Genomic DNA, 26,780 nt, shown 5'->3' with positions numbered 1-26,780 from the left:
GGAAGGGATCTGATACTTCGAAAAATGAAGATATCAGCCAAAAGAAGACAAGGGCCAACGAAGGGCGTGAAAATGAAAAACTCCCTAGCCCTTCGGAAACCTAAAAGCGTCGGGGTCGGAAAGGAACAAGAGTTGACCAAGGGAGGTCGGACAGGATAGATGAAAGTGAGGAGCCTGGCATAAGTAAGTGGAAGCAATGCCAGGACTCGGCTAAGGGCCCCGTGGTCGCCAACCCACGCTCCGAAGTTCAGAGTCCCTTGGGTGAGGAGGAGGAGAACTAAGGAGGATCAAGGGGGGTGTTGCGGAAGGGGGAAGTGGCATGAGAGGGTGTTGTGTAAATTGTGAAAGATTGATTCCTTATTTGTTGACTTCAGGTTATTTAAAAAGGAGATGAGAAAATCGAAAAGGGGATTAGGTTTCTCAGAAATATCATTCAGATTAAGATCCTACCCAACAAATTCAACGTCTTCTAAAACAAACCCTTAAGAACTCTTCTTTCTTATTTACTGAACATGAAAAAACAAAATTATTAAGCATGAATCCAGGCCTACCAACCGCTAAATCTCTCCCTAAAATTCATAAAACTGACATCCCTATTCGACCAATTATTAATTACAGACCCAGCCCACTTTACAAATTAGCACAATTCATTCATAAATTTCTTAAGAATAATTACAAATTTTTATCGAATAAGTCTGTAAAAAACACCATAGAACTAGTTGAGAAATTAAATAACTTCAAAATCCAACCACACCACTCTCTACACTCTTTCGATATTGTCAATATGTATCCCAGTATTAATATCAAAAAATTATTTCCTATTATTGAAAATAACTTAAATACATATAGTTGCTTAAGCAAACTTGAAATTAATGATTTTATGACCCTCTTAAAATTAGTAGTTACTAACAACTTCTTCATCTTCGACAATACAATTTATCAACAAGATGGTTTAGCTATGGGCTCTCCAGCCTCGGGGATCCTTGCAGAAATATACCTAGACTTTTTAGAACACAATTTCATTGATAACAATGACGACTTTAAACATGTATTATTTTGGGCTAGATATGTGGATGACACATTTGTTATACTGGATGATAGAGTTTTCAATGCAGCTTCTACTCTTAATAGCCTTAATAAAATTGATCCACATATTAAATTCACTCTTGAAACAGAATCAAACAAATCTATTAATTTTCTAGACATAACAATAAACAGATTACCTTCCTCATTATCATATATGATTTACAGAAAACCCACACATACAGCTAATACCATAAAACAAGACTCTTTTCACCCACAGTCACATAAACGTGCTTCATACAACAGTATGGTTAACCGCGCCTTCAAAATTCCGCTATCAAAGGATAACTTAAATAAAGAACTAAACATCATCCGCTCTATTGCCAAATTTAACGGTTATAATTCTTATTTTATTGAACAAATCTTTAACAAATTTAGACACCGCCCTAACACAACACTCTTAAAAGATATTCCCAAACCAGCTGCTTACACCACATTCACATTCAATGCAAATACCTATAGTATAGCTAATGTCTTCAAAAAACATAATACTATGATTTCTTTTCGAACTAATAATAGAAACCTTGAATTATTACATAATTCCCACTCCTTAAATAGAACAAGTGTCTTTTCTAAATCAGGCGTATACCGTTTTAAGTGCCACAACTGCAATTCTTCTTACATAGGTCAAACTGGTCGCAACTTCAAAATTAGGTACTTTGAACACGTTAATGCAATAAAACACAACAGATTTTCGGCAGTGGGACAACACATACATGACACAAAACATGCTTTCACTACAATAAACCAGGATATTGAAATTCTCAGCACTCTAAATAAAGGCCCTCTCCTAGACATCACCGAAAACTGTTTTATACACCTTGACCAGTTTTTCAATCCAAATCTTAATCTGAATGATATTTCTGAGAAACCTAATCCCCTTTTCGATTTTCTCATCTCCTTTTTAAATAACCTGAAGTCAACAAATAAGGAATCAATCTTTCACAATTTACACAACACCCTCTCATGCCACTTCCCCCTTCCGCAACACCCCCCTTGATCCTCCTTAGTTCTCCTCCTCCTCACCCAAGGGACTCTGAACTTCGGAGCGTGGGTTGGCGACCACGGGGCCCTTAGCCGAGTCCTGGCATTGCTTCCACTTACTTATGCCAGGCTCCTCACTTTCATCTATCCTGTCCGACCTCCCTTGGTCAACTCTTGTTCCTTTCCGACCCCGACGCTTTTAGGTTTCCGAAGGGCTAGGGAGTTTTTCATTTTCACGCCCTTCGTTGGCCCTTGTCTTCTTTTGGCTGATATCTTCATTTTTCGAAGTATCAGATCCCTTCCATTTTTCTTTCCTTCCCACCCTCCATCCCCCAGGGGTTCTGAACTTCGGAACGTAGGTTGACGACCACGGGGGCCTTTAGCTGAGTCCTGGCATTGCTTCCACTTACTTGTGCCAGGCTCCTCACTTTCATCTATCCTGTCCGACCTCCCTTAGTCAACTCTTGTTCCTTTCCGACCCCGACGCTATTAGTTTTCCGAGGGCTAGGGAGTCTTTCATTTTCACGCCCTTCGTGGCCCTTGTCTTCCTTTGGCTGATATCTTCATTTTTCGAAGTATCGGATCCCTTCCATTTTTTCATTTTTTCTTTCCTTCCCATCCTCCATCCCCCAGGGGCTCTGAACTTCAGAGCGTGGATTGGCGACCACGTGGCCCTTAGCTGAGTCCTGGCATTGCTTCCACTTACTTGTGCCAGGCTCCTCACTTTCATCTATCCTGTCCGACCTCCCTTGGTCAATTCTTGTTCTTTTCCGACCCCGATGCTATTAGGTTTGCGAGGGCTAGGGAGTCTTTCATTTTCACGCCCTTCGTGGCCCTTGTCTTCCTTTAACCGATATCTTCATTTTTCGAAGTGTCGGTTCTTTTTTCTTTTTTCTTCGAATTCATATTATATTAAGGATTTTTGCCCAATTATATTTCCTCTAATAACAATAACCACCACCACCACCACCACCACCACCATCACCACCCTCTAATTAACGTCCCCCCTTTCTCTATTTATCATTTCTTTATCAATTACTACGGCAAGTTGTTTCGAGTTGAACCTCGTATTTCTTTCATTATTTCTCCCTATTTTTTTAAAATATATTTTTATTTGGCTTTATTCTTTTTTAACGTTTTAAATTATTTTATAAAACCTATATATCCACTTTGAAATTTGACGAAATTAAATCCTATACTGTTTTCCTAAGACTTCATTCACGTCACCTTTTGCTCTTCGGCCGGAAAAACAAATGCCTACAAGACCTGCCTAGCAACGACTTTACATAAGCGAATATTTGACCTGCTTATGAACTTCAGCTATATTTGTTTTCGGCGCAAGATAGTGATGTTCTGTTTACTCTCTTGACTGTGATTATTGTGTTTTGAACATTTACTGAATTGCTACGTTATGATACATTGTTAATTTTTTGCCTGTATTCAATGTGCTAGTTGTTTTAAGATCTTCGAAAATTGGCTGATGATGACACTTAAAATGTGTTGAAACCGGTCCCATTAAACAGGTTGTAACTACTTCTTACCATCTTATTACGGAGTATTGAAAGGTGGATCCTAACCTATTATATTGTACATCTTATTTCTCTATTCAATACGGAACAATAATGAAGTTTTTAACTTTAAAAGACAGACAAACAGACAAACCAACAGACACGAAACGTAAAAACCACCGATTCGGTCTTGAGTTGACCTAAAACGGATAAATATCTGAAAAATTGGCAAAACAAAAGAAATTACAGACAGCGGACCCCCTACAATTTTATTTATATAGATAATCTCGCTGCTGTAAGCATACTGGAGCTGATGTTGCCATGGTTACGGCAGTTCACTTCTTTATCCGATACCTAGAGCAGGGGTAATGTGGTGCCCATATCTCATTAACGGTTGGTTTGAGGGCCTTAAAACATGGTTTTCGGGCCCGTAGGGCTTACCGAGTTTTGTTTTTTGCGTCAAGGGGCTTAAAATGAGCTTTGCCTCGTCCTTGTACGACAAATTCGTGATTTCGTCTATATTAGACTAGTATTTTTATATCTCCCCACGTCGCACCCCCCTCCCCCTCGAATTGTTTTGAAAATAAAATATAGCCTATAGCACTTAGGGATAATGTATCTTTCTATTAGTGAAATAATTTTTAGTGTCGGTGCAGTAGTTCGTGAAATTAGTCATTACATACAAACGAACTTTACCTCTTTATATATTAGTATAGAAGATAAGTGTTTAATCTCTAGATTGCTGAGAATTTAAGAAGAATGGTAGTTCTGTATCGGCCGTGGCCACACTAACAAGGAATCAACATTTTAACTTTCCGTCATATTTGTCTGTTTGTATGTCTGTATGTTGTTATTACCATATATTTGCCTTTATTAATAGTGGCGAAGTTAGGTCTCATGGCCCTCTATTACACTTAACCACACTTTTTAGCATTGTGCATATGAGAAAAATATTTATAATCTTATCTTACAAACTAGAAGTATCATAACATAAATAACGTAAGCAAAATAAATATTCTGAATCTTATCTTAGGAACTACCATTACAAACTAGAATAACATGACACAAAGACGTAATATGAGAACAAAACATATTCTTAATATTAGAAACTACATAAGCACAATAAACTTACATTCACACACACATTCACACCACAAGGTTCATTCAATCTGGTGACACACATCAAGGAGATGCTCACGGCACGACGACTTAAAGGGTTTTAAGCTTTCTATGGCTCTAATGTTATGGGGGATAGAGTTCCATATTCTAGCTCCATATACTGCTGACCTGTTGAGAGGGATAGCAAGTGTGCTGCCTGGGCGTGTGTTATGCCGGTGGAAAGAGGAAAGGAAATTGGGTTGTGAAGATAAGTAGTAAGGGATATTCTCGTTTAATACTGCCACGTGGAGTTTTCTGTATTGTCAAATTTTAGAAGGGAAAGTTGGCGATAATAAGGGGTAGCGTGAACATCATAGCGTAAGGAAAAAATAGATCGAATACAAGAGTTCATACCACGTTGTAATCGGTTTAGTTGTTCTCTCGTGGCATCAATTAGTACTAGGCCTACGTTACAGTAGGAAAATATAGGGAAGATAAGAATATTTATAAGCCTAATTCTCATGTTTAGTGGCAGCATATTCTGATGATAGTTTAGTGGGTGGAGGGAAGCGTACAGTTTTCTACAGGCTATGGTAATGTGCTCTTCCCAGTTAAGGCTCTCATTTATAATAACACCTAGATTTCTTACGGATTTTTCGTACGGAATAATTTTACCAGATAAAGTTAGTGGAAGAGCCTCCATGGCTCAGACGGCAGCGCGTCGGCCTCTCATCGCTGCGCTCCGAGGTTCAAATCCCGGTCACTCCCTGCGAGATTTGTAGCGGAGTAATCCTTCACTCCAGGAACACTCTTCACTGTCATTTCATCTGTCAGTCATTAACCATTGCCCCAGAGGCGTGCGACAGAAAAATAGATCACGAAGTATATAATTTTTATTTTGATATGTTACTTCCTTCTTCTAAATACTCTGCAAATACCATATAATTGTCCAAAATCATGATTCATCTTCAAATACTGCATCATAAGACTATACAAAATCATTACACACAGACATGACTTTCAAATACCACTCAAAATTTTCAGGTTCTAAGTATTCCATTAGTCAAAGAACATAAAATTTTGTTTGCTTTTACACCAGGTTTTCTTACGTCAATTAGCCTCAAATAGTTAAAACTAAGAAAGCTAGCATTCCTCTTTAAGAATGTAAATGGCACATAGTTAGGGGTGTAGCACTGTGTTCCTGATTCAATACCATTATGGTAATGAAGTTGCACAAATGTTTGTATCATTAATATATTGCCCTTAGCAGACGGTATTCTTAGAAACATAGGTTTAAGTGATGATACCCTGTATTTTACTAACTGCGATGCCATTACTGCAATGAATGGTTCCGGATGTATACTACTGCTCACAAATTCTTCCCTTCCACTCGCTGACATATTCTCCAACCGAAAACTGGCGGCAACTTAACTCACCCCTTGTGAAGCATGCCTCATGCAATGAAAGCCTAGTGCAAGGTGCCGGTTTTAGTGAGCGGCATCCTAGTAAAGACCTGGTCTGGGATAATCCGAAACGGTATTCATGCAATACATCGTAAGTACCTTACACTGTTCTTGCATCTAAACAATGCAATAATAATCCTATTACGTACTTTGGAGGTATCATGAAACGGAACTACACTAATTGTGACAAGGCTGTGTAAGAAAGTAATTAAAGCAAAACTCATCACTGGTGAACAATCCGGCAAAGAAATACACATTCCTAGAATCAACTTCGATTTCACAAAAGGTTAACTAGGATGTACCATGTAGGGAAATCAATTTCCAGTTAGACCTGGATTTGCTATTAGGGCGCACAAAGCTCAGGGCCAAACTTTCGATTTTGTCGGTGTGGATCTAAAAAGGTGTGCTGTACGTGGCATTTCCTAGAGTAAAGAGGCCAAGCACAGGAGAATCAACATCATTCTCCCAATATAGTGTGGAAAGAGGTATTGAATTTTATATTTAACGTCTATTAACATATTTTTATAATAATGACATTACTCCTTTATGCAAAGTATTAAGTAGTTACCATATCTTTTGTTCGAAATTTATAATAAACTAGCATACGTAACTCACCTGTCTTTCGCACAGGAATTGGTAATCGATTCATGAATTTATGCGACGTCACATGCCTATATTGAAACGTATAATACGGCTTGTTAAACTGATAATCTTCCACAAAAGCAGCAACGTGAAGTACGACAAACCTTAACGAAGTGGAGTCAGAATGAGGACGATCACAGAGATTATTGAACGGTACAGTTCCTAGTCCGAAGTTGTGCGTAATTCTCCCTGTTTCTCGGTTACATATTGTTGTTAATCTGAAACCGGCAGCGGGGCTGTGGCTAAACCAATGGTTGACGATAACCTCTCTCACCATCTGTTCTATCGAATATTTTGTGGGAGTGCTAAATCACGGTTTCAGATCCGTATAAACATCCAGCCATTTCAGGGATTTATAAACAATACTGTCCCTAAAACCTACCCAAGGACAGGTGGATTCTAAATATGAAGTTTGGTATAAATATATCCAGTAATTTTCAAGTTATAAAAAAATCAGACAAAGGAACAAGAAAAAACACCAAAGATAAAAAATATGCAGATGGTCATTATTACACGTGAAACGGATAATTGAACGAAAATTTTGTCAAAATAGTCAATATAGAGACACACGGTCGTTACGATTTTATTTATTTAGACTAGCATAGGTACCCGTTCTTCGCACGGGAATAGATAATCGATTTCACGATTCCTTAATGAATTTACCCGGAGTTGCATGCCTGCATTCAAACATCTAATACGGCATGTTAAACTGATATTCTTCTACGGAAGCACGCGGCAGTAACGTGAAGTACGATAAACCAGAACAAAGTGGAGGGAGAACGGACAAGGTCACAGAGTTTATAGAACGATAGCGTTCCCAGTCATAAGTTGTGCGTAATTCTCCCTGTTTCTAGGTTACATATTGTTGTTCATCTAAAACCGGGAGGGGTGCTGTAGTTAAAGACTGATGAAACCAATCGTTGACGATATCCTTCCTTATTATTTATTCTATCGGAAGGAACAAAATGGCAATTTACTTAATCAATTTAACCTAACATAAAATGACACGACAGCCTGTAAAACAGACCATTAATGATACCTCCCTTGTAATCCTCCTATCGAGAAGGTGCACATGAGAATTTTTTTTTTTTGAAATTTATTTCCATGAAGGGTGGTAGTTTTCGATTAAGGTTAGTCATGTATATTTTGTGGGAAGGTAAGATTTCGACTTCCTATAAACTCCAAAACCAATCCGGGAGTTATAAATAATATTGACCTATTACCTACCCAAAGACAGATATAATGTTCGGTAGATATATATAGTGTAATTTCCCAGTTAAAAGAACTCAACAAACAGACGAACAGGAAAATCGACAAAAAAGCTTCAAAAAGTCATCTCGAAATTAGATTAAAAACGGTATGTTAATGATAACTCCCTTATTAATCCTCGTATTGAAATGATGCCCATGAGAAGAAAAGATGCACAAATTGATTTCCATAAAGGCAGGTAGATTTCCGTTAACTTTGGTTGTGTATATTTTGTGGGAGTGCAAAATTACGGTTTCGGTCTCGTAAAAACCCACAGTCAATTCAGGGATTTAGAAACAATATTGGTCCTAAAACTACCCAAGGACAGGTGGATTCTAAAAATGAAGTTTGGTTGAAATACATTCCGTAGTTTTCAAGTTATAAGAACTCAGACAAACCAACAGACAATCAGACATCAAAGGTAAAAAATATGCGGATAATCGTTATTGCACCTGAAACGGATAACTGAATGAAAATTTCGCCAAAGTAGTCATTGTACTGACACACGGTCGTTACGAGTGTATTTATATAGAAGGTAAGGAATGTACAACACCACACCTTTTGGGCTATGTCCGCTGGACTTGGCCTGTAAAACCGTCGAATCCTATCGAAAATGGTCACATGAGAAAAAAAGTTTTAGGAATGGATTTCCATCAACGTTGTTTGATTCTCATCTGGTATATTTTGTGGGAGAGTAAAATCACTGTTCCGTTTTCCTATAAACCCCTAGTCCATTCCGTGAATGTGAAATGCTATGGACCTTAACAACTACCTTTGTACAGGAGGATGCTAAATATGAAGTTTGGTTAAAATATTCCCAGTAGTTCTGCAGTTATAAGTAATATGCTTTATACGCACCCGCTTATAAGCTAAGTCTACTCAAACTTAGACTGAAATACGGTCCCTTAACGATGTATCCCTTATTAATCCTCGTCCCATATCGAAATGATACACATGAGAAAAAAATTATAAAATGATTTCCATTAAGTTTTTGTTGTGCATATTTTGTGGGAGTGAAAAATCACGGTTTCGGTTCTGTATAAACCACCAGCCAATTCAGGGGTTTAGAAACAATATTGGCCCTAAAACCTACCCAAGGAGAGGTGAATTCCAAATATTAAGTTCGGTAGAAATATATCCAGTAATCAAGTTATAAGAAGTCAGACAAACAAACAGTCAGGCAAACATAAAAATGTTAGTGTTGAACTGTAGAAGTATTGTAAAGGAATATAATTAACTTAATAGATATACATTTACCAGATATTGTAATAGGAGTTGAATCATGGCTGAGAAATGATATAATGGATGCAGAAATTTTCTCACGGAACTGGAGTGTGTATCGTAGAGATAGGATAGGAATGGTGGGAGGGGGAGTATTCATTCTGGCGAAAGAAGAATTTGTAAGCTACGAAAGTTAAAGATGAGAAACATGAAATTCTAGGTGTAAGGCTCATTTCTAAAGATAATAGGCAACTTGATATCTTTGGAGTGTACAGACCGGGAAAGAGTAGTGCTAACACGGATTCAGAATTATTTGATAAAAGAATCCGCAATTTGGGAAACGACATGGAAAGGAATGTGATTATAGCGGGAGCACTTAATTTACCAAATGTCAATTGGGAAGGAAATGCAAAACCCAGGAAGCATGACGAACAAATGGCAAATAAGTTAATATGGGAAGAACAGCTGATTCAGAAAGTGACGGAACCAACTAGAGGGAAAAATATCCTGGACATGGTGCTGATAAAACCAGATGAACTTTATAGAGAAACCGAAGTATTAGATGGTATTAGTGATCACGAAGCTGTTCTTGTCTTAGTTAAAATAAATGTGATAGAAAGGAAGGTTTTAAAAGAAGGACTATTAGGCAGTACCATATGGCTGATAAATCAGGCATGAGGCAGTTTCTAAAAAGTAACTATGATCGGTGGAAAACGGTAAATAAAAATGTAAACAGACTCTGGGATGGGTTTAAAGAAATTGTTGAGGATTGCGAAAACAGGTTTGTACCTTTAAAGGTGGTAAGGAATGGTAAAGACCCACCTTATTATAATAGAGAAATAAAGAGACTAAGAAGGAGGTGCAGATTGGAAAGAAACAGAGTTAGAAAAGGCTGTGGAAGTAAGGAGAAATTGAAAGAACTTACTAGGAAATTGAATCTAGCAAAGAAGGCAAGTAAGGGTAACATGATGGCAAGCATAATTGGCAGTCATACAAATATTAGTGAAAAATGGAAGAGTATGTATAGGTATTTTAAGGCAGAGTCAGGTTCCAAGAAGGACATTCCAGGAATAATTAATGAACAAGGAGAGTGTGTATGTGAGGATCTTCAAAAGGCAGAAGTATTCAGTCGGCAGTATGTAAAAATTGTTGGTTACAAGGATAATGTCCAGGTAGAGGAGGAGACTAAGGCCAAAGAAGTAATAAAATTTACATATGATAACAATGACATTTACAGTGATATACAAAAGTTGAAAACTAGGAAAGCGGCTGGAAATGATCAGATTTCTAGGGGTATACTAAAGATAATGGGTTGGAATATAGTACCATATCTGAAGTACTTATTTGATTATTGTTTGGTCAGAGGAGCTATACCAGGTAAATGGAGAGTTGCTATAGTAAGCCCTGTATATAAAGGAAAGGGTGATAGACGTAAAGATGAAAATTACAAGCCAGTAAGTTTGACATGCGTTTCATGTAAGCTTTAGCAAGGCATTCTTTCTGATTATATTAGACATGTTTGTGAAATTAATTACTTGTTCGATAGAAGGCAGTTCGGGTTTAGGAAAGGTTATTCCACTGAAGCTCAACTTGCAGGATTCCAGCAAGATATAGCAGATATCTTGGATTCAGGAGGTGAAATTGGCTGTATCGCGATTGACCTGTCTAAAGCATTTGATAGGGTGTTAATGGGAGACTACTGGCAAAAATGAGTGCAATTGGACTTGACAAAAGAGTGACTGAATGGGTGGCTCTGTTTCTAGAAAATAGAACTCAGAGAATTAGAGTAGGCGAAGCTTTATCTGACCCTGTAAAAATTAAGAGGAGAATTCCTCAAGGTAGTATTATTGGACCTTTATGTTTTCTTATATATATCAATGATATGTGTAAAGAAGTGGAATCAGACATAAGGCTTTTCGCAGATGATTTTATTCTGTACAGAGTAATAAATAAGTTACAAGATTGTGAGCAACTGCAAAATCACATCGATAATGTTGTGAGATGGACGGTGGGCAGTGGTATGTTGATAAACGGGGTTAAAAGTCAGGTTGTGAGTTTCACAAATAGGAAAAGTCCTCTCAGTTTTAATTACTGCGTTGATGGGGTGAAAGTTCCTTTTGGGGATCATTGTAAGTATCTAGGTGTTAATATAAGGAAAGATCTTCATTGGTGTAATCACATAAATGGGATTGTAAATAAAGGGTACAGATCTCTGCACATGGTTATGAGGGTGTTTAGGGGTTGTAGAAAGGATGAACAGGAGAGGGCATATAAGTCTCTGGTAAGACCCCAACTAGAGTATGGTTCCAGTGTATGGGACCCTCACCAGGATTACCTGATTCAAGAACTTTAAAAAATCCAAAGAAAAGCTGCTCGATTTGTTTTGGGTGATTTCCGACAAAAGAGTAGCGTTACAAAACTGTTGCAAAGTTTGGGTTGGGAGGAATTGAGAGAAAGAAGAAGAGCTGCTCGACTAAGTGGTATGTTCCGACTGTCAGCAGAGAGATGGCGTAGAATTATATTAGTAGACGAATAAGTTTGAGTGGCGTTTATGAAAGTAGGAAAGATCACAATATGAAGATAAAGTTGGAATTCAAGAGGACAAATTGGGGCAAATATTAATTTGTAGGAAGGGGAGTTAGGGATTAGAATAACTTACCAAGGGAGATGTTCAATACATTTCCAATTTCTTTGAAATCATTTAGGAAAAGGCTAGGAAAGTTACAGATAGGGAATCTGCCACCTGGGCGACTGCCCTAAATGCAGATCAGGATTGATTGATTGATTGATTGATTGATTGATTGATTGCTTGATTGATTGATTGATTGATTGATTGATTGATTGATTGATTGATTGATTGATTGATTGATTGATTGATTGATTGATTGATTGGCTGACAAATACCCTTCACTCTCTCTGTGTTAATACAACTAGCATATGCTCATTATTGGCACTTGTTATGTCACGTTGGTTCTGTACCTTCATAATTCTGTGTTCACTGATTCTAACGCTTGGTTTAAAGATACTTTTACCCGAGCAACACACGCTTATCGTTCTAGAACATACATTATGGAAAGTCTGAGATAAATTACCCCACAGCTTTCACCAACATATAAGACTCCAAGCCGCCACAAGTGATATAATACGAAGCGCCTAAGCACTCCACAGTTTGTAGGTCAGTATCAAACATCACATTCCACAACACGTCAACGACGTTCCACAGAAGTGACATCTGCTCTCTTCCGCTGTTTTAAGTCAAGTCCTCTCCGCCGTTTCCTCGCATGCCTAAATAGACCTTAGCTTCCCGCTCCCCTCACATGGTACGTCTAGATTGATCCTGGCCATCCAATCACGATACCAAGATCACGCCCCGAACCACTTCCGGATCCCAGGACAATAACAGCAAAGCCACCTCATCGACCTCTGGGCAGTTTTTCGATTCACAGAAACTTTCCGAATAGTAAATAGCACTGTTTACTCGTACGCCTGTACAAAACAAATTACTCATATAACATATGGAGACCTTCCAGCTTAAAATAATATATATACAAAGGAAATAATAATGATATTAAGAATAATTACAATAATATCTCCTACTCCTACTTCTGAATACAGTGCGAGGGTGTGATATATGTTCTATCACAAACAGTAATAACCTAAGGGCACGTTATCATGTGAAGACGTATGAATAAAATTAGAAAATAAAATTCGGCTTACTTCGAACAATATTGTAAATTTTGTTTTCATTTCTTTGTTAGCTAATTAATTTATATTTAATCCATTTATCCTAATATTTTAGTGTTACTCACTATTTAATATTGGTAGGCGTTTTATCATGATGACGTTTTAACGACTGTGGACAAAATGCTCGTTTCATGACTATATTTCTGCTATTGAGCACAGGGTTAGTTGACATTTTTTTGCAGTGGATATTTTGCAATGGCTTAACTGATCGATAAACGATTAATCGTAAATTGTTTTGTGTGTATATGAAGAGAACAGAAATACCCACCCCCGGGTATGTTGTCACAATAATTCTAATTACTTACCGATGACAACAATCACATGTGGAAGCAGTACTATCCCTCCCATATCATGGGTAAAATCAAAAGACCAGGACCTAGTTTTCTTAATTAAACTTCATCTCTCTTACTAATTCGTCATGAAATGAGGAACACTGTTTAAAACAAAATAAATTAATAAATATTCTCTGAAATAACAAGTGACATTCATAAATTATGATGGGAAAATTAGGATGGTAAAGTTATGGTGAGAAATTTATAATAACAACATTAGAATGAGTTACCTAAATGTATTAACTTAACCACATGAACTTCTTGAAAATAGTTAATTAGTTAATATTTCTGGAAGGAAAAATGGCTTAAACTGTTAAAGGGATTAGAACTTTTTAATTCCGAAATCCAAAAATTATAACTGCTTGACAAGTCGAGTAAGATCTGGAGAAATAAAATCTCAAATATTCAAAAATTAAGTACTGAGATGACAAATAATTAATAGATGAATAAGAATCATTCAATCACGATTCGGGATACAACCACGAAGTGACAAGGTTCAAGATTACACCTTATATTCATAGGCTAATAATCATTTATAACCAATAACTTCTATTGTTTTGTAAACAAGCGAAGGGGAAAATAATTCATCATCAAATAAATGACAACATCAGGCAACAAACGTGAACAATACACAGGGCATAATTCAACGTACCGTTAACTTGCATTAAGGCAGCTAATCATTTTGAGGTTCCGTTAACATCAATGTAAATAGAGCAGGCATGAATCTGAACATAGGCTATTAGGCCAACCTCACATGTAGAAAGCTTCGCAAGAATTTGAAGAAACTTTAATCCAAAAATTGGAATTATAACATACCTTAAATTTTTTACTAAGAAATAATATTAACAGAAGAAAATGTTTATCCTAATGGTTACGATAGTTTCCCAATAGATTAGTTATGAAATGTTAATGATAAATACAAGTATACTTTTCATGCCGATATAACCGATAAGATAAATTGATATACATAAAATTACGATTCAAAATTTACTAATAATTATACTTGATCATTGAATTTAAGGTCCCGAAATCAAAACCAGATTTACATGATGAATGTTCAAACTACTATAAAGGCATTAAAAACGATTACCCATGATTAAATGAAGGTGAAATGAAACATTTCGAAGACTTACGCCGATTTTAAAGCTTTAGGTATGATCCTTAGCATGATCTTTAGCCAGCATCATACTCCAAACCTCTGTATTTCATTTTTTACGATGAATGCAAAAATCCGTCTAAACTCGACTCCATCTTCTTCAAGATTACAAAAGTCACTCGTATTTTTTCTGTATCTAATTATTTGCCACATTGTCGCAGTAACTGTTACGTATAGTGGCCACTTGATTCGCCACCAACTGGATGAAAGTTTAGTTAACACTGACGCCAACAGATAGCGTTCAAATGCACATCAGCTGCATTTCTTCGTAAAAGGTATGAAAAAAACAATGACAAAAATTTCCAAATAGTTCCAAATGTTATTAAGTTTCGTAATAACGTCACATTTGTTATAGTTAGTTTCAAATCATGTCCTGTAGATTAACTCTCAGAAAAGAATAATTTCTGACGTTCCCACCAATTCATTCGAATCAAATTGCTATAAATGGATTGCCCGAAGAATTTTCTCCAGAAAATATATACCCGAAGGGTAGAAAGTCCTGAAGAAGTGAAGATCGCGAAGTGTACAAAGACCCGAACAAATGTTTGGCCACAGTTAAATATTCTGTTGCATTTTTCTCTTAGGAAACAAGTAGGCAACAATAGTGAAGGACTACATCCACCACATTGGCTAGAAACTTACACATCTAACTTGAATATTCAACAACACACTGATACTGTCATCTAATTTAAATTTGACAAGTTGACAAAATGTCAGCACATTCCTATAACTGTTCATCATAAAATAATAACACATGATTTTCAGTATATAGTTTTCTTCGTACTCCAAAGTTAGAAAACTTTTCGGGTCATTAGTTTCCGCGAATTTGTCTTTCGGTGGAAAAGGTTTCCAAGGAAAGGTATTTCGGAAAATCATGTACGATACTTGTCTGTTCGGTTGATTGATTTCGGGCTTTGGCAGGGGCAGTAATAAAGGCTCTCTGATCAATCAGCCAAACAGCCTTATGAATGAATGAATGAATGAATACTGATCTGCATTTAGGGCAGTCGCCCAGGTGGCAGATCCCCTATCCGTTGCTTACCTAGCCTTTTCCTAAATGATTTCAAAGAAATTGTAAATTTATTGAACGTCTCCCTTGGTAAGTTATTCCAATTCCTAACTCCCCTTCCTATAAATGAATATTTGCCCCAGTTTATCCTCTTGAATTCCAACTTTATCTTCATATTGTGATCTTTCCTACTTTTATAAACGCCATTCAAACGTATTCGTCTACTAATGTCATTCCACGCCATCTCTCCGCTGACAGCTCGGAACATAGCACTTAGTCGAGCAGCTCTTCTTCTTTCTCTCAATTCTTGCCAACCCAAAGTTTGCAACATTTTTGTACCGCTACTCTTTTGTCGGAAATCACCCAGAACAAATCAAGCTGCTTTTCTTTGGGTTTTTCCCGTTCTTGAATCAGGTAATCCTGGTGAGGGTCCCATACACTGGAACCATACTCTAGTTGGGGTCTTACCAGAGACTTATATGCCCTCTCCTTTACATCCTCACTACAACCCCTAAACACCGTCACAACCATGTGCAGAGATCTGTACCCTTTATTTACAATCCCATTTATGTGATTACCCCAATGAAGATCTTTTCGTATATTAACACCCAGATACCTACAATGATCCCCAAAAGGAACTTTCACCCCATCAACGCAGTAATTAAAACTGAGAGGACTTTTCCTATTTGTGAAACTCACAACCTGACTTTTAACCCCGTTTATCAACATACCATTGCCTGCTGTCCATCTCATAATATTTTCGAGGTCACGTTGCAGTTGCTCACAATCTTGTAACTTATTTATCACTCTATATAGAATAACATCATCCCAAAAAGCCTTACCTCCGATTCCACTCCTTTACATATATCATCTATATATATAAAGTAGCTTGTCCGGACTGACTGACTGACTGACTGACTGCCTGACTGACTGATTCATCATCGCCGAGCCAAAACTACTGGACATAAAGAAATGAAATTTTGGGGATACATTCATATTAAGATGTAGGCGCTCGCTAAGAGAGGATTTTTAGATATTCCGTCGCTAAGGGGTGAAAAGGGGGGTGAAATTTTAAAATGAGTGTGTCTATATCTCAAAACTTTAAATGTTTACAGATGTGAAAATTGGTATTCAGAATCTTCTTTAAAAATAAGGAAATACGTTTTTTTTTTTTCAGACAATCCCAATAGGAGGGGTGAAAAGGGTGAAAAAGTGGTTGAATGCCTTTAATCAGGATACCGGTACTTATATCTTAGAACCTAAAGGTATTACAGACCTGAAAATTGGTACTTTTCATCTCTTTTAAAAATAAAGAAACACGTATTTTTTGTTTTTGGAAAATCCAATTAATGGGAGTGTGAAAAGGGGGTGAATTTTTAAAATCAGTGTATCTATATCTCAAAACGTTGAAAGTTTACAGATATAAAAATTTGTATTGAGAAACTTCATTGAAAATAAAGAAACACGTATTTTTTTGTTTTCGGAAAATCCCAATAGGAAAGGTGGAAAGGGGTGAAAAATGGATTGAATGCATTTAATGAGGATACTTATACCTCAGAAACTGAATATATTACAGACCTAAAAATTGGTGTTTTGGATCTCCTTTAAAAATAAAGAAACACGTATTTTTTTGTTTTTGGAAAATCCAATTAATGGGGGGGGGGGAGGTGGTGAAATTTTAAAATGAGTGTATCTATATCACAAAACTTTTAAAGTTTATAGATGTACAAAATTAGTACTTAGAATCTCCTTTAAAAATAAAGAAACAAGTATATTTTTGTTTTCGGGAAATCCCAATAGGACGGATGGAAAAGGGTGAAAATGTGTTCAGTGCCTTTAATGAGGCTAATTGTATTTCAGAACCTGAAGATATTACAGACCTGAAAATTGGTATTTGGGATCTACTTTAAAATAATAAAGGAACAGGCATTTTTCGTTTTTGGATAATCCAAATAAGGGGGGGGGTGAGAAGGGAGTGAATTTTTAAAATGAGTGTATCTACATCATAAAATTTTAAACGTTTACAGATGTGAAAATTGGTATTTTGAATCTCCTTTAAAAATAAAGAAACATGTATTTTTTGTTTTCAGAAAATCACAATAGGAGGGGGTGTAAAAGGGTGAATAATGGGTTGAATGCCTTTAATGAGGGTACATATATCTCAGAAAATGAAGATATTACAGAACTGAAAATTTGTCTATGGGATCTCCTTTAAAAATAAAGAAACACGTATTTTTTTGTTTTTGGAAAATCCAATTAATGGCGGTGAAACAGGAGTGACATATTTGGGTGAATTTTTTGAAAGACAGTATCTAGAGAATATCTGAGAAACGTAGAATGTTACAGACGTAAAAAGTGATATTTGGAATCTCCTGTAAATGTAAAGAAACATAGGCGATTTGTTTTTGGAAACTCCTCTTAAGGGGAACTAAAAAGGGGGTTAAATTTTAAAATGAGAATTTATACAGTATATCTCAAGAAACTTAACATGTGACAGAAGTGAAAAATGGTAATCTTATCTCTATAAAAATAAGGAAACGTGTATTTTTATTTTTCGGATGTAGCACTTGGGTGAAAGGGGGGAGGGGGAGTAAAAGTGACTGAAAATGGTGTTGAATTTATTTAATTAGGCTACTGTTATCTCAAAAATGAAGATGTTACAGACGTGAAATTTGATATTTGGATTCTGCTTTAAAGTAAAGAAACACGTATTCTCGAAAAATCCAATGAAGGGGGGGGGGGGGGAAGGTGAAAGAATTGAAAACTTAATTGGCATAATTGTATGAGAATAATTAAGTCTAATAAAAACTAAAGTTCTTAGGACCTACAGATGTGAAAATTGGTATTTGGACCTCCTTTAAAGACAAAGAAAAGCCCGTTTTGTGGGGGGGATCATCTTGGGAGGCGTGAGTGAAAAGGAGTTGAATTCCTTTCATGAGGACACAGAAATCAAAAACTGAAGAAGTTACAGTCGTGATAATTGGTATTTAGAAGATCCTTTACTATTAAAGAAACAAGGTTTTTGCCGGAAAATTCAATTGGGGGGGGGGGGTGTGAAAGGAAGTGAAAAAGTGAATTATTTTTATGGGGATACTTATATCTCAAAACTGAAGGTAATAGACGTGAACATTGGTGTTTGGATTCTCCTTTGAATATAAAGAAACATGCCTTTCTGTAATTTTTTTGGTGGGGGGGAGGGTATAAACTTAACGGCAGTGGGGTGTAAAAGGAGTTGAGACCAATTGATTTTACTGTTCATAATGTATTTATAAGGAGCCTCCGTTGCTCAGGCGGCAGCCTCTCACAGCCGGGTTCCGTGGTTCAAATCCTGGTCTCTCCATGTGATATTCGTGCTGGACAAAACGGAGGTGGAACAGGTTTTTCTCCGGATACTCCGGTTTTCCCTGTCATCATTCATTCCAGCAACACTGTCCAATATAATTTCATTTCATTTGTCATCCATTAATCATTTCCGCAGAGGAGTGCGACAGGTTTCGGCTGCCGGCACAATTGCTATTGTCGCCGCTAGATGGGGGCTTTATTCATTCCATTCCTGACCCGGTCGAATGACTGGAAACGGGCTGTAGATTTTCGATGTACTTATTCTGATCATAAACCGATCATTTTTAATCTTTCCTGGGTTCGTTTTCAAGAGCCATCTTTCCCTTCGGAGAACGTTCTTAGATTACAGTACCTTCTCCTGGCATATAAATAAAAATTTAAACACATTTGAAATAAACGATAGGAATGAGATTGACCGTCCAGTTTTCACCTCTATAATAAGGTCAATAACGCACGGAAGTATGTCATTCGTATGGCCAGAAATCCCCCACACTTGCCTACGCGCGACAATGGTGCTGGTCACATTCTCAACAATGACAATGGCAGCATGTAATTTACCACCAACTAGCGGTCTTGCATCTTGCTGTTGGGTCCAGAACATCTATAATAATAATAATAATAATAATAATAATAATAATAATAATAATAATAATAATAATAATAATAATAATAATAATAATAATAATAATAATAATAATAATAATAATAATAATAATAATGTTCTGGACCGTCGTCAAATGTGCGGACCGCGCTGGAAACAGGTCCTGGACGGGTAATGACTAAGAATGGTGTCCGGCCGCGGGTTCAGTACCGCCAAGGTACCCAAGACGACACCACGCCGGATATCCTGAAGGATATGATCCATATTAAAAATGGTTATAGGAAAAGATGGCATAGATTTAGGGACCCATCTGACCAGGTGGAATACCTGGACCTAGCCCGGGAAGTACGAAATCGATTGCTGGGAAGAAAGATTGAAAAATGGGAGGAAACTGTCCGTAATCTATTAGAAAACGAGTCAGATCGCGTATTTTGGCGGATTCACGCAGAAAACGAGTCACATCGCGAACTTCGGCGGATTATACATCTAAAACAATAAGCATTCAATTATAAATTTCGGTGTAATACCGTTGCGAAGCACGGGTATCTTGCTAGTTTATATATATAAGAAAACATAAAGGTCCGATAATACTGCCTTGAGGAATTCCCCTCTTAATTATTACAGGGTCAGATAAAGCTTCACCTACTTTAATTCCCTGAGATCTATTTTCTAGAAATATAGCAACCCATTCAGTCACTCTTTTGTCTAGTCCAATTGCACTCATTTTTGCCAGTGGTCTCACATGATCCACCCTTATGGTTAGTTACTGGCCTTCTTTTATCATTAGTTATTTGTAATACACTGAGTGTCCAAAAGTCACTGGAAGGGGTGACCCACTAGAAAATGTGCCATGTATGACCCCTTAGTGCTGCGGCCAGCTGCGGCCAGCTGCGGCGTAGCTGAGCAGTCTGACACTAGTGTCGTGAAGAAGGCAACACGTCGCAGGTTAACCGACTTTGAGCGTGGGATGATCATCGGCGCACGGCGTATGGGCCATAGAATCCCGGAGATTACACGCGAATTCAGGCTTCCGAGATCAAGAGTATCGAGGGTGGATCTTCAATATCACAGAGCGGATATGAACCCCGGCGTAAACCGCCTCACGAGAAGACCACAGGTGTTTAACGAACGGACACCACGTCGCCTCCGCAGAACCATACTGGGCGCTCGACGGACTACTGTGAGTCAGATCACCACCTAGTTAAATGTTGAGAGTAAGGAACACACTTCTACCAGAACTGCAAGGAGGCAACTGCACCGCATAAGCTTCACCAGCTGACCACCAACTCGTGTCCCTCGTGTCCCTTTGCTGACACCTCGACACAGATCTCAACGACGTGTATGGGCCTGTGGAAATCGACAATAGACCATCGAACAGAGTGGAGGCGTGGGGTATTGTCCGAAGAATTTTGGTTCCAGGTGTATCGAGCTGATGGGGGCGTGAGTGTGTGGCGTATGCCCCATGAAGCTATGGATCCTCCGTGTCAACAAGGGTTCTGTCTGGTATGGAGGTGGCTCAGTTCTAGTCTAGGCGGCGTTCTCATGGCTGCAGCTAGCGCTGACAGGTGCACGTTATATGGACATTCTTTCAGGTCACTGGCAATCCCTTTCTGGCCGTAGAGTACCTTGTTGGAGATGCTATATTTGAAGAGGACAATTCGCCATGTCACCGCTCTGTGGTGGCACGCAGCTTCTTGGAGGATCACTACAGTGTAGTTACGACCATGGACAGGCCCTCCTCATCCCCCGATCTTAATCCAGTCGAGTATTAATGGAGTGTTGTCGATCCTGGTGTACACACCATGAACCCCGCACCAACTACACAAGAAAAACTGTGGGTAGCAGTGGAAGGTGCTCTTTTCTATGGCCGCGGCGCATACTCTTCGCACGGCAAGAAAAAGGAAAGTATAGCCACATCAAACCAACAACCAACCGTTGGCAGCAGTGCTACTCTACCAAGAAGTAAAGAATATAGGGAGCTGCCCGTTACACTACTCTCTGTGGCGATCGCCTGAAGCCAAAGGCCACGCCCTCCATGGTTGCCAAAACATGGCAGTTCTTGCGTTGTGGATATATAGAAACTAAGACACTTCCTCGAGAGTAGGGAAACTTCGAATCGCTCAATGAAGTACAATCGCTTTCAAAATAACACGGCGATTAACTGTAACAACATTTTCTGGCAAACAGACCTATTAATGCTTTTTTGCTGAGCTCTAAGGAAGCTTTTTTCATGACCCGCAGCCTTAAATCTACCCTCTCGCTAGTTGACTATCGGTACTATAAACCTCGTATATTTTAAAAACACATGCAAATCTTCACCAGGTATCAGTGAGTAGGCTATTACTAATGGCATACCGCAATATCAATGATTTAGGGGAATGCGCAATAAATCACCAAACTGGGCTTAGCAACATTGATTACTACATATTTTGGAGTGGTGGTGGTGATTATTGTTTTAATAGGAAATAAAACCAAGTGAACCATCCTCTGACACAAGTGGAAACAATGCAGGACTCAGTTAAGGGCCTCTTGGACGCCAAACCCCACTCCGAAGTTAAGAGCCCCTTAGGCCTTTAATCGCCTTTTATGACACGTGATGGTGATTATTGTTTTAAGAGGGAGTACAACTAGGCAACCATGCTCCATTAATACTAATCAGAAAGAAATGAAGATATCGGCCAAAGAAAGACAAGGACCATGAAGGGCGAGAAAATGAAACACTCCCTAGCCCTCGAATCCTCTTACAGCCTCAGGGTCGGGAAAGAACAAGAGTTGACCATCGGAGGTCGAGCATGACAGATTAAAATTAGCCTGGCAAAAGTAAGTGGAAGGAATGCCAGGAATCAGCTAAGGGCCTCGTGGTTGCCAACCCATGCTCTCAAACTGAGAGCTCCCGGGGCCCCTTCCAGTCGCCTCTTAAGTTACGAGAAGCAGGGGATACCGTGGGCCTTATTGTACCGTACAAGAAGTACAACATCCTCTATTAACACTAATTAGGAGGGAAAATGGAAGGAATGAAGGTATCGGCCAAAGGAAGGCAAGGGCCACGAAGGGCGTGAAAATGATAAATTACCTAGGCCTTGAATGCTCTAATTCTGTAGGTAAGAAGGGAATTCTACAAAAAATAGGAGGTACTGCATTCTCCTTCAAAGTCCGGCTCCATGGCTAAATGGTTAGCGTGCTGGCCTTTGGCCACAGGAGTCCCGGGTTCGATTCCCGGCGGGGTTGGGAATTTTAACCATAATTGGTTAATTTCGCTGACACGGGGGCTGGGTGTATGTGTCGTCTTCATCATAATTTCATCCTCATCATGACGCACAGATCGCCTACGGGATTCAATTCAAAAGACCTGCATCTGGCGAGCCGAACTTGTCCTCGGACACTCCCGGCACTAAAAGCCATACGCCATTTCCATTTCATTTCTCCTTCAAAACAACTTTCTTCATGGACCGATCAAATAATTCCGGTTTTAAATGTGCTGAACATATTCTTGTGTCAGGGGAAGGTATCCAATGTTCTTCCCTTCTAATGGCCTTAATCCACTCTGCTCTCCTTTCTTCATGAACAGGAAACCTCAGGAAAAATTGACGATAAACAACAAGTCTAACCTAAAAATTCTTACAAAAAGTGGACGGTGCTTCTGAGACTCCGAAATACAATGGAGGTAGTATAATGTACTGCACTACATGATTAAGAGGGAGTACAACTAGGCAACCATCCTCCATTAATACTCCTTAGAATCTTACCTGTGAAATGTTATTCCAGGAATATTTTTGGATCTCCAATTCTTGCAGCCGTATGCACAACACGACATTGTAAGAGCTACAACATCAATTAAATATTAGTATCTATTTTAGCGTGTCGTTCAGTGTTTGCATCTGAAACTTCCCACAATTACAATTTGCGCACACCGTATTCACTCCGATTAGCTGTGATAGATTTGACTACCAAGAAAGAGCATGCGTTCTCGCGCCTATTTACGACCACGCCCCCTATGTAGACCACTCTCAAAGCTCCAAGGCCTGTATTCTACTCACCTCAGCGCTACTAGTGGAAACCTAAATATTAAACAAAGGGCAGTCACTTCACGCGCGCCTCGTGTTACTAACATTGCCGAGTAGCCTCTAAAACTTTGCCCGAGATATTTGATTAGACGTTTCTTATAATTGATTGTCAGTGGTAAATCGCCATTTATACGGTATCTGTAAAGAAAAAAATAAAGTTTTCCTGGTCGGGGATTGCTGTACAATAAGAGAATTTCAAAATTAAAGAATATGTAAGCTCATTTTATTCTAAGATAAATACTGTGAAAATGGGAATGGCATTGAGTATATTACTATCAATTTGATGCTGTTACCGTACGGTACCTCTTGTTCTAGGGCAGCTATCCCATGTGAATTTTCTCTCCTACATAATAAAGGCCCGCTCTTCCATGAGCCTTCATGCCCTGCACATAGCCTAGTTGGCTTTGTTTGCTTTTGGTGTATCAAAGAACAAGCACAATTTTATTTGTTATATTTTACTTCAATTGCTATAGATTTTAAGAAAGGCTACGAAGTCGGTATCTCGTCCAGGAGGAGTTCCTTGAAGTGACGGAAACCAATTATCCGGCGTTGTTGCATTGAAACACCCGGAAATATTACCGACCTCACCCAGGGTCGAACCTAATACATTAGGAAGAAAAGGACGACGATTAACCAGCTACGCCAGAGAGTTCATAACTAAAGATCGAATATGAATAATGATGATAAGGAAACAGTTCTATAATTTCATCATTTGATAATCTTCTGATAAGAAATACGTTTGAAAGCGGAAATTATATTAGAGTGCAATTTCCGTCTCTCTGTATAGAGGCCACTTTAAATGTATTTGCTCACCGGCATTGTCATGGTGAATAACTAAACATAAACCGTTTTTGTGCTTCCCCTGAAACAAACAGGATATCCATAAGTAGATAAGCACTGAGTTCACATTAACTTCCACTTACATATATACACTTACAAAATAGAGCAGTGGCAACATAATTCATTTAACTTTTCAAACCTACCTTCCCTATGAGTGTGTTGAAGGGTTTCCTCTTATGCCTGTTGATCGCTGGAGTTCACAATGCTCCGCAGATGGATTTACCAGCGGCTGATTTGGTAAGTTTATAAGAACACAATTTCCAGTAAACATTGCTGAAGTATCATGTTATTGTTCTCAAGATGCACTCAAGTATGTTTCCTATTATACAGCCCAAACCGTTTATTGCGGCATCGCTTTTAACAACGAAGTCCCGTCTAAATCCCATATAAACATAATGGCATATTGTTTAAAAACGACATATTTTGATCACATTTTCGGATAAATATGTCGGCTATAACGTTCAATGTTGAATTTATTCCCTAGGTATTTGGAAATTACTGACAACAACGTAACGCTTATTATTGTAGATTCCAACTCAGCCTGTACGTTAAATAGTGAAGGCAGCGTCGCTGTGAACACGTAGAAGGAAAGTAAAGTGTTTAATATTGAAAAAAGTCACACGTTACATGAAGATAAGAAAATGGGGAGGCAAATGTCTCATTCGCGAAGAAATTGAGTACATCGCTTTCTTTCTTCTTATTCTGCTTACCCTCCAGGTTTGGTTTTCCCTCCGACTTAGCGAGGGATTCCACCTCTACCGCCTCAAGGGCAGTGTCCCGGATCGTGAGACTTTGGGTCGAGGGGATAAAATAGCGGAGGAGGACCAGTACCTCGCCCAGGCTGCCTCATCTGCTATGCTCAACATGGGCCTTGTAGAGGGATGGGAAGTTTTTGGAGGGATAGACAAGGAAGAGGGAAGGAAGCGGCCGTGGTCTGGAGAAGAATTGGGAAACCACGGAATATCACTTCGAGAATGGCTGAGCCCGCCTCTACTCTTTTGGCCTCCCGAGGCTGAGTGGACCCCGTTCCAGTCCTCTTACCACTTTTCAAATTTCGTGGCAGAGCCAGGAATCGAACTCAGGCCTTCGGAGGTGGCAGCTAATCATGCTGACCACTACGTCACAGAGGCAGATATTGAGTATATCACACCAAACGATTTCCACAGTTTGGAAGGACAGAGAGAAAATACAGTGTCTTTTTTTCTTTCTCTCTCTCTTTCTTTCTTTCTTTCTTTCTTTCTTTCTTTCTTTCTTTCTTTCTTTCTTTCTTTCTTAATTTGTTTACACTCCAGGGTTGGTTTTCCCTCGGACTCAGCGAGGGATCCCACCTCTACTGCCTCAAGGGCAATGTCCTGGAGCGTGAGACTTTGGGTCGAGGGGATACAACAGCCGATGAGGACCAGTAGATCGCCCAGGTTGCCTCGACTGCTGTGCCGAACAGGGGCCTTGTGGGCGGATGGGAAGATTGGAAGGGATAGACAAGGAAGAGCAAGGAAGTGGCCGTGGCCTTAAGTTAGATACCATCCCGACATTTGCATGGAGAAGAAGTGGGAAACCACAGAAAACCACTTCGAGGATAGGTGAGATGGGAATCAAACCCTTCTGCACTCAGTTGATCTCCCGAGGCTGAGTGGACCTCATTCCAGCCCTCTTACCACTATTAAAATTTCGTGGCTGAGCCGGGAATCGAATCGGGGCCTCCGGGGGTGGCAGCTAAACACGCTAACCACTACACCACAGTGGCGGAAGCGGACTAGAGCAAGCAATAATAATGTTAATGTTATTCCCTTCTCTACTTTAGACACCAATGAGCAAAGCTAAATGCTAAGAGGCAATACTAACAAGGAGAGGCCATACCCTGCGCCCAACAGATTTCAACGACCTTCCATGTACGTGTTGTACAGTAGACGGGGGTTTAGGTCAATACGCTTTGGTTTTCGAAAACAAACATCGTCAAGTGTCATGACGGAGGATCCAAGTGGAGGTGATAGAACACTAAAAGGCGACGAATATTTAAACACGCGAGGGCCGCAACCTAATAATTTCCGAAAAAATGCCGGATGGACGATTCCAATGCAACGCATGTATATTGTACTTGGAGATTTTCACTGCAGAAAACCGGAGTGGCCATGGTACTTGTCTGCGAACCTCGACGACGTGAGTTCGGATCTTGCCATTGCTGAATTTGTTGTACAAATACAGTAATATACTGTATATTTTAATAATTGGCTTTACACTGGCATCGACACTGATAGGTCTTATGGCGAAACTGGGATTGGAAAGGGCTAGGATTGGGAAAGAAGCGTACGCGGCCTTAATTAACGTACATCGCTAGCATTTGCCTGGTGTGCAAATGGTAATGCAAGCTTACAACTGCCCGCCCCTAACCGCACTGCCAAATCGTTCGGTAAAATGAACTCTTGTCCACCTCTGTGGTGCAGTGGT

The 26,780-nt window shown here is 39.0% G+C and overlaps 1 protein-coding gene across 1 annotated transcript in view; it reads left to right on the top strand.

Annotated features, from left to right (window-relative positions):
• Positions 1 to 24,443: 24,443 nt before the first annotated feature.
• The window catches only part of LOC136877151 (uncharacterized), a 40,537-nt gene continuing 38,200 nt past the window's right edge, over positions 24,444 to 26,780 (top strand). The window contains exon 1 of the mRNA XM_067150961.2: positions 24,444 to 24,572. Within this exon, the coding sequence (XP_067007062.2) occupies positions 24,486 to 24,572 (87 nt within the window). The 5' untranslated portion in view covers positions 24,444 to 24,485. The remainder of the gene's footprint in view (positions 24,573 to 26,780) is intronic.

Source organism: Anabrus simplex, chromosome 7, assembly GCF_040414725.1.
Source record: "Anabrus simplex isolate iqAnaSimp1 chromosome 7, ASM4041472v1, whole genome shotgun sequence".
In the NCBI taxonomy this organism is placed as follows: domain Eukaryota; kingdom Metazoa; phylum Arthropoda; class Insecta; order Orthoptera; family Tettigoniidae; genus Anabrus; species Anabrus simplex.
Note: the sequence above shows the minus strand (reverse complement) of the source record. Positions and strands in the feature narration are given on the sequence as shown.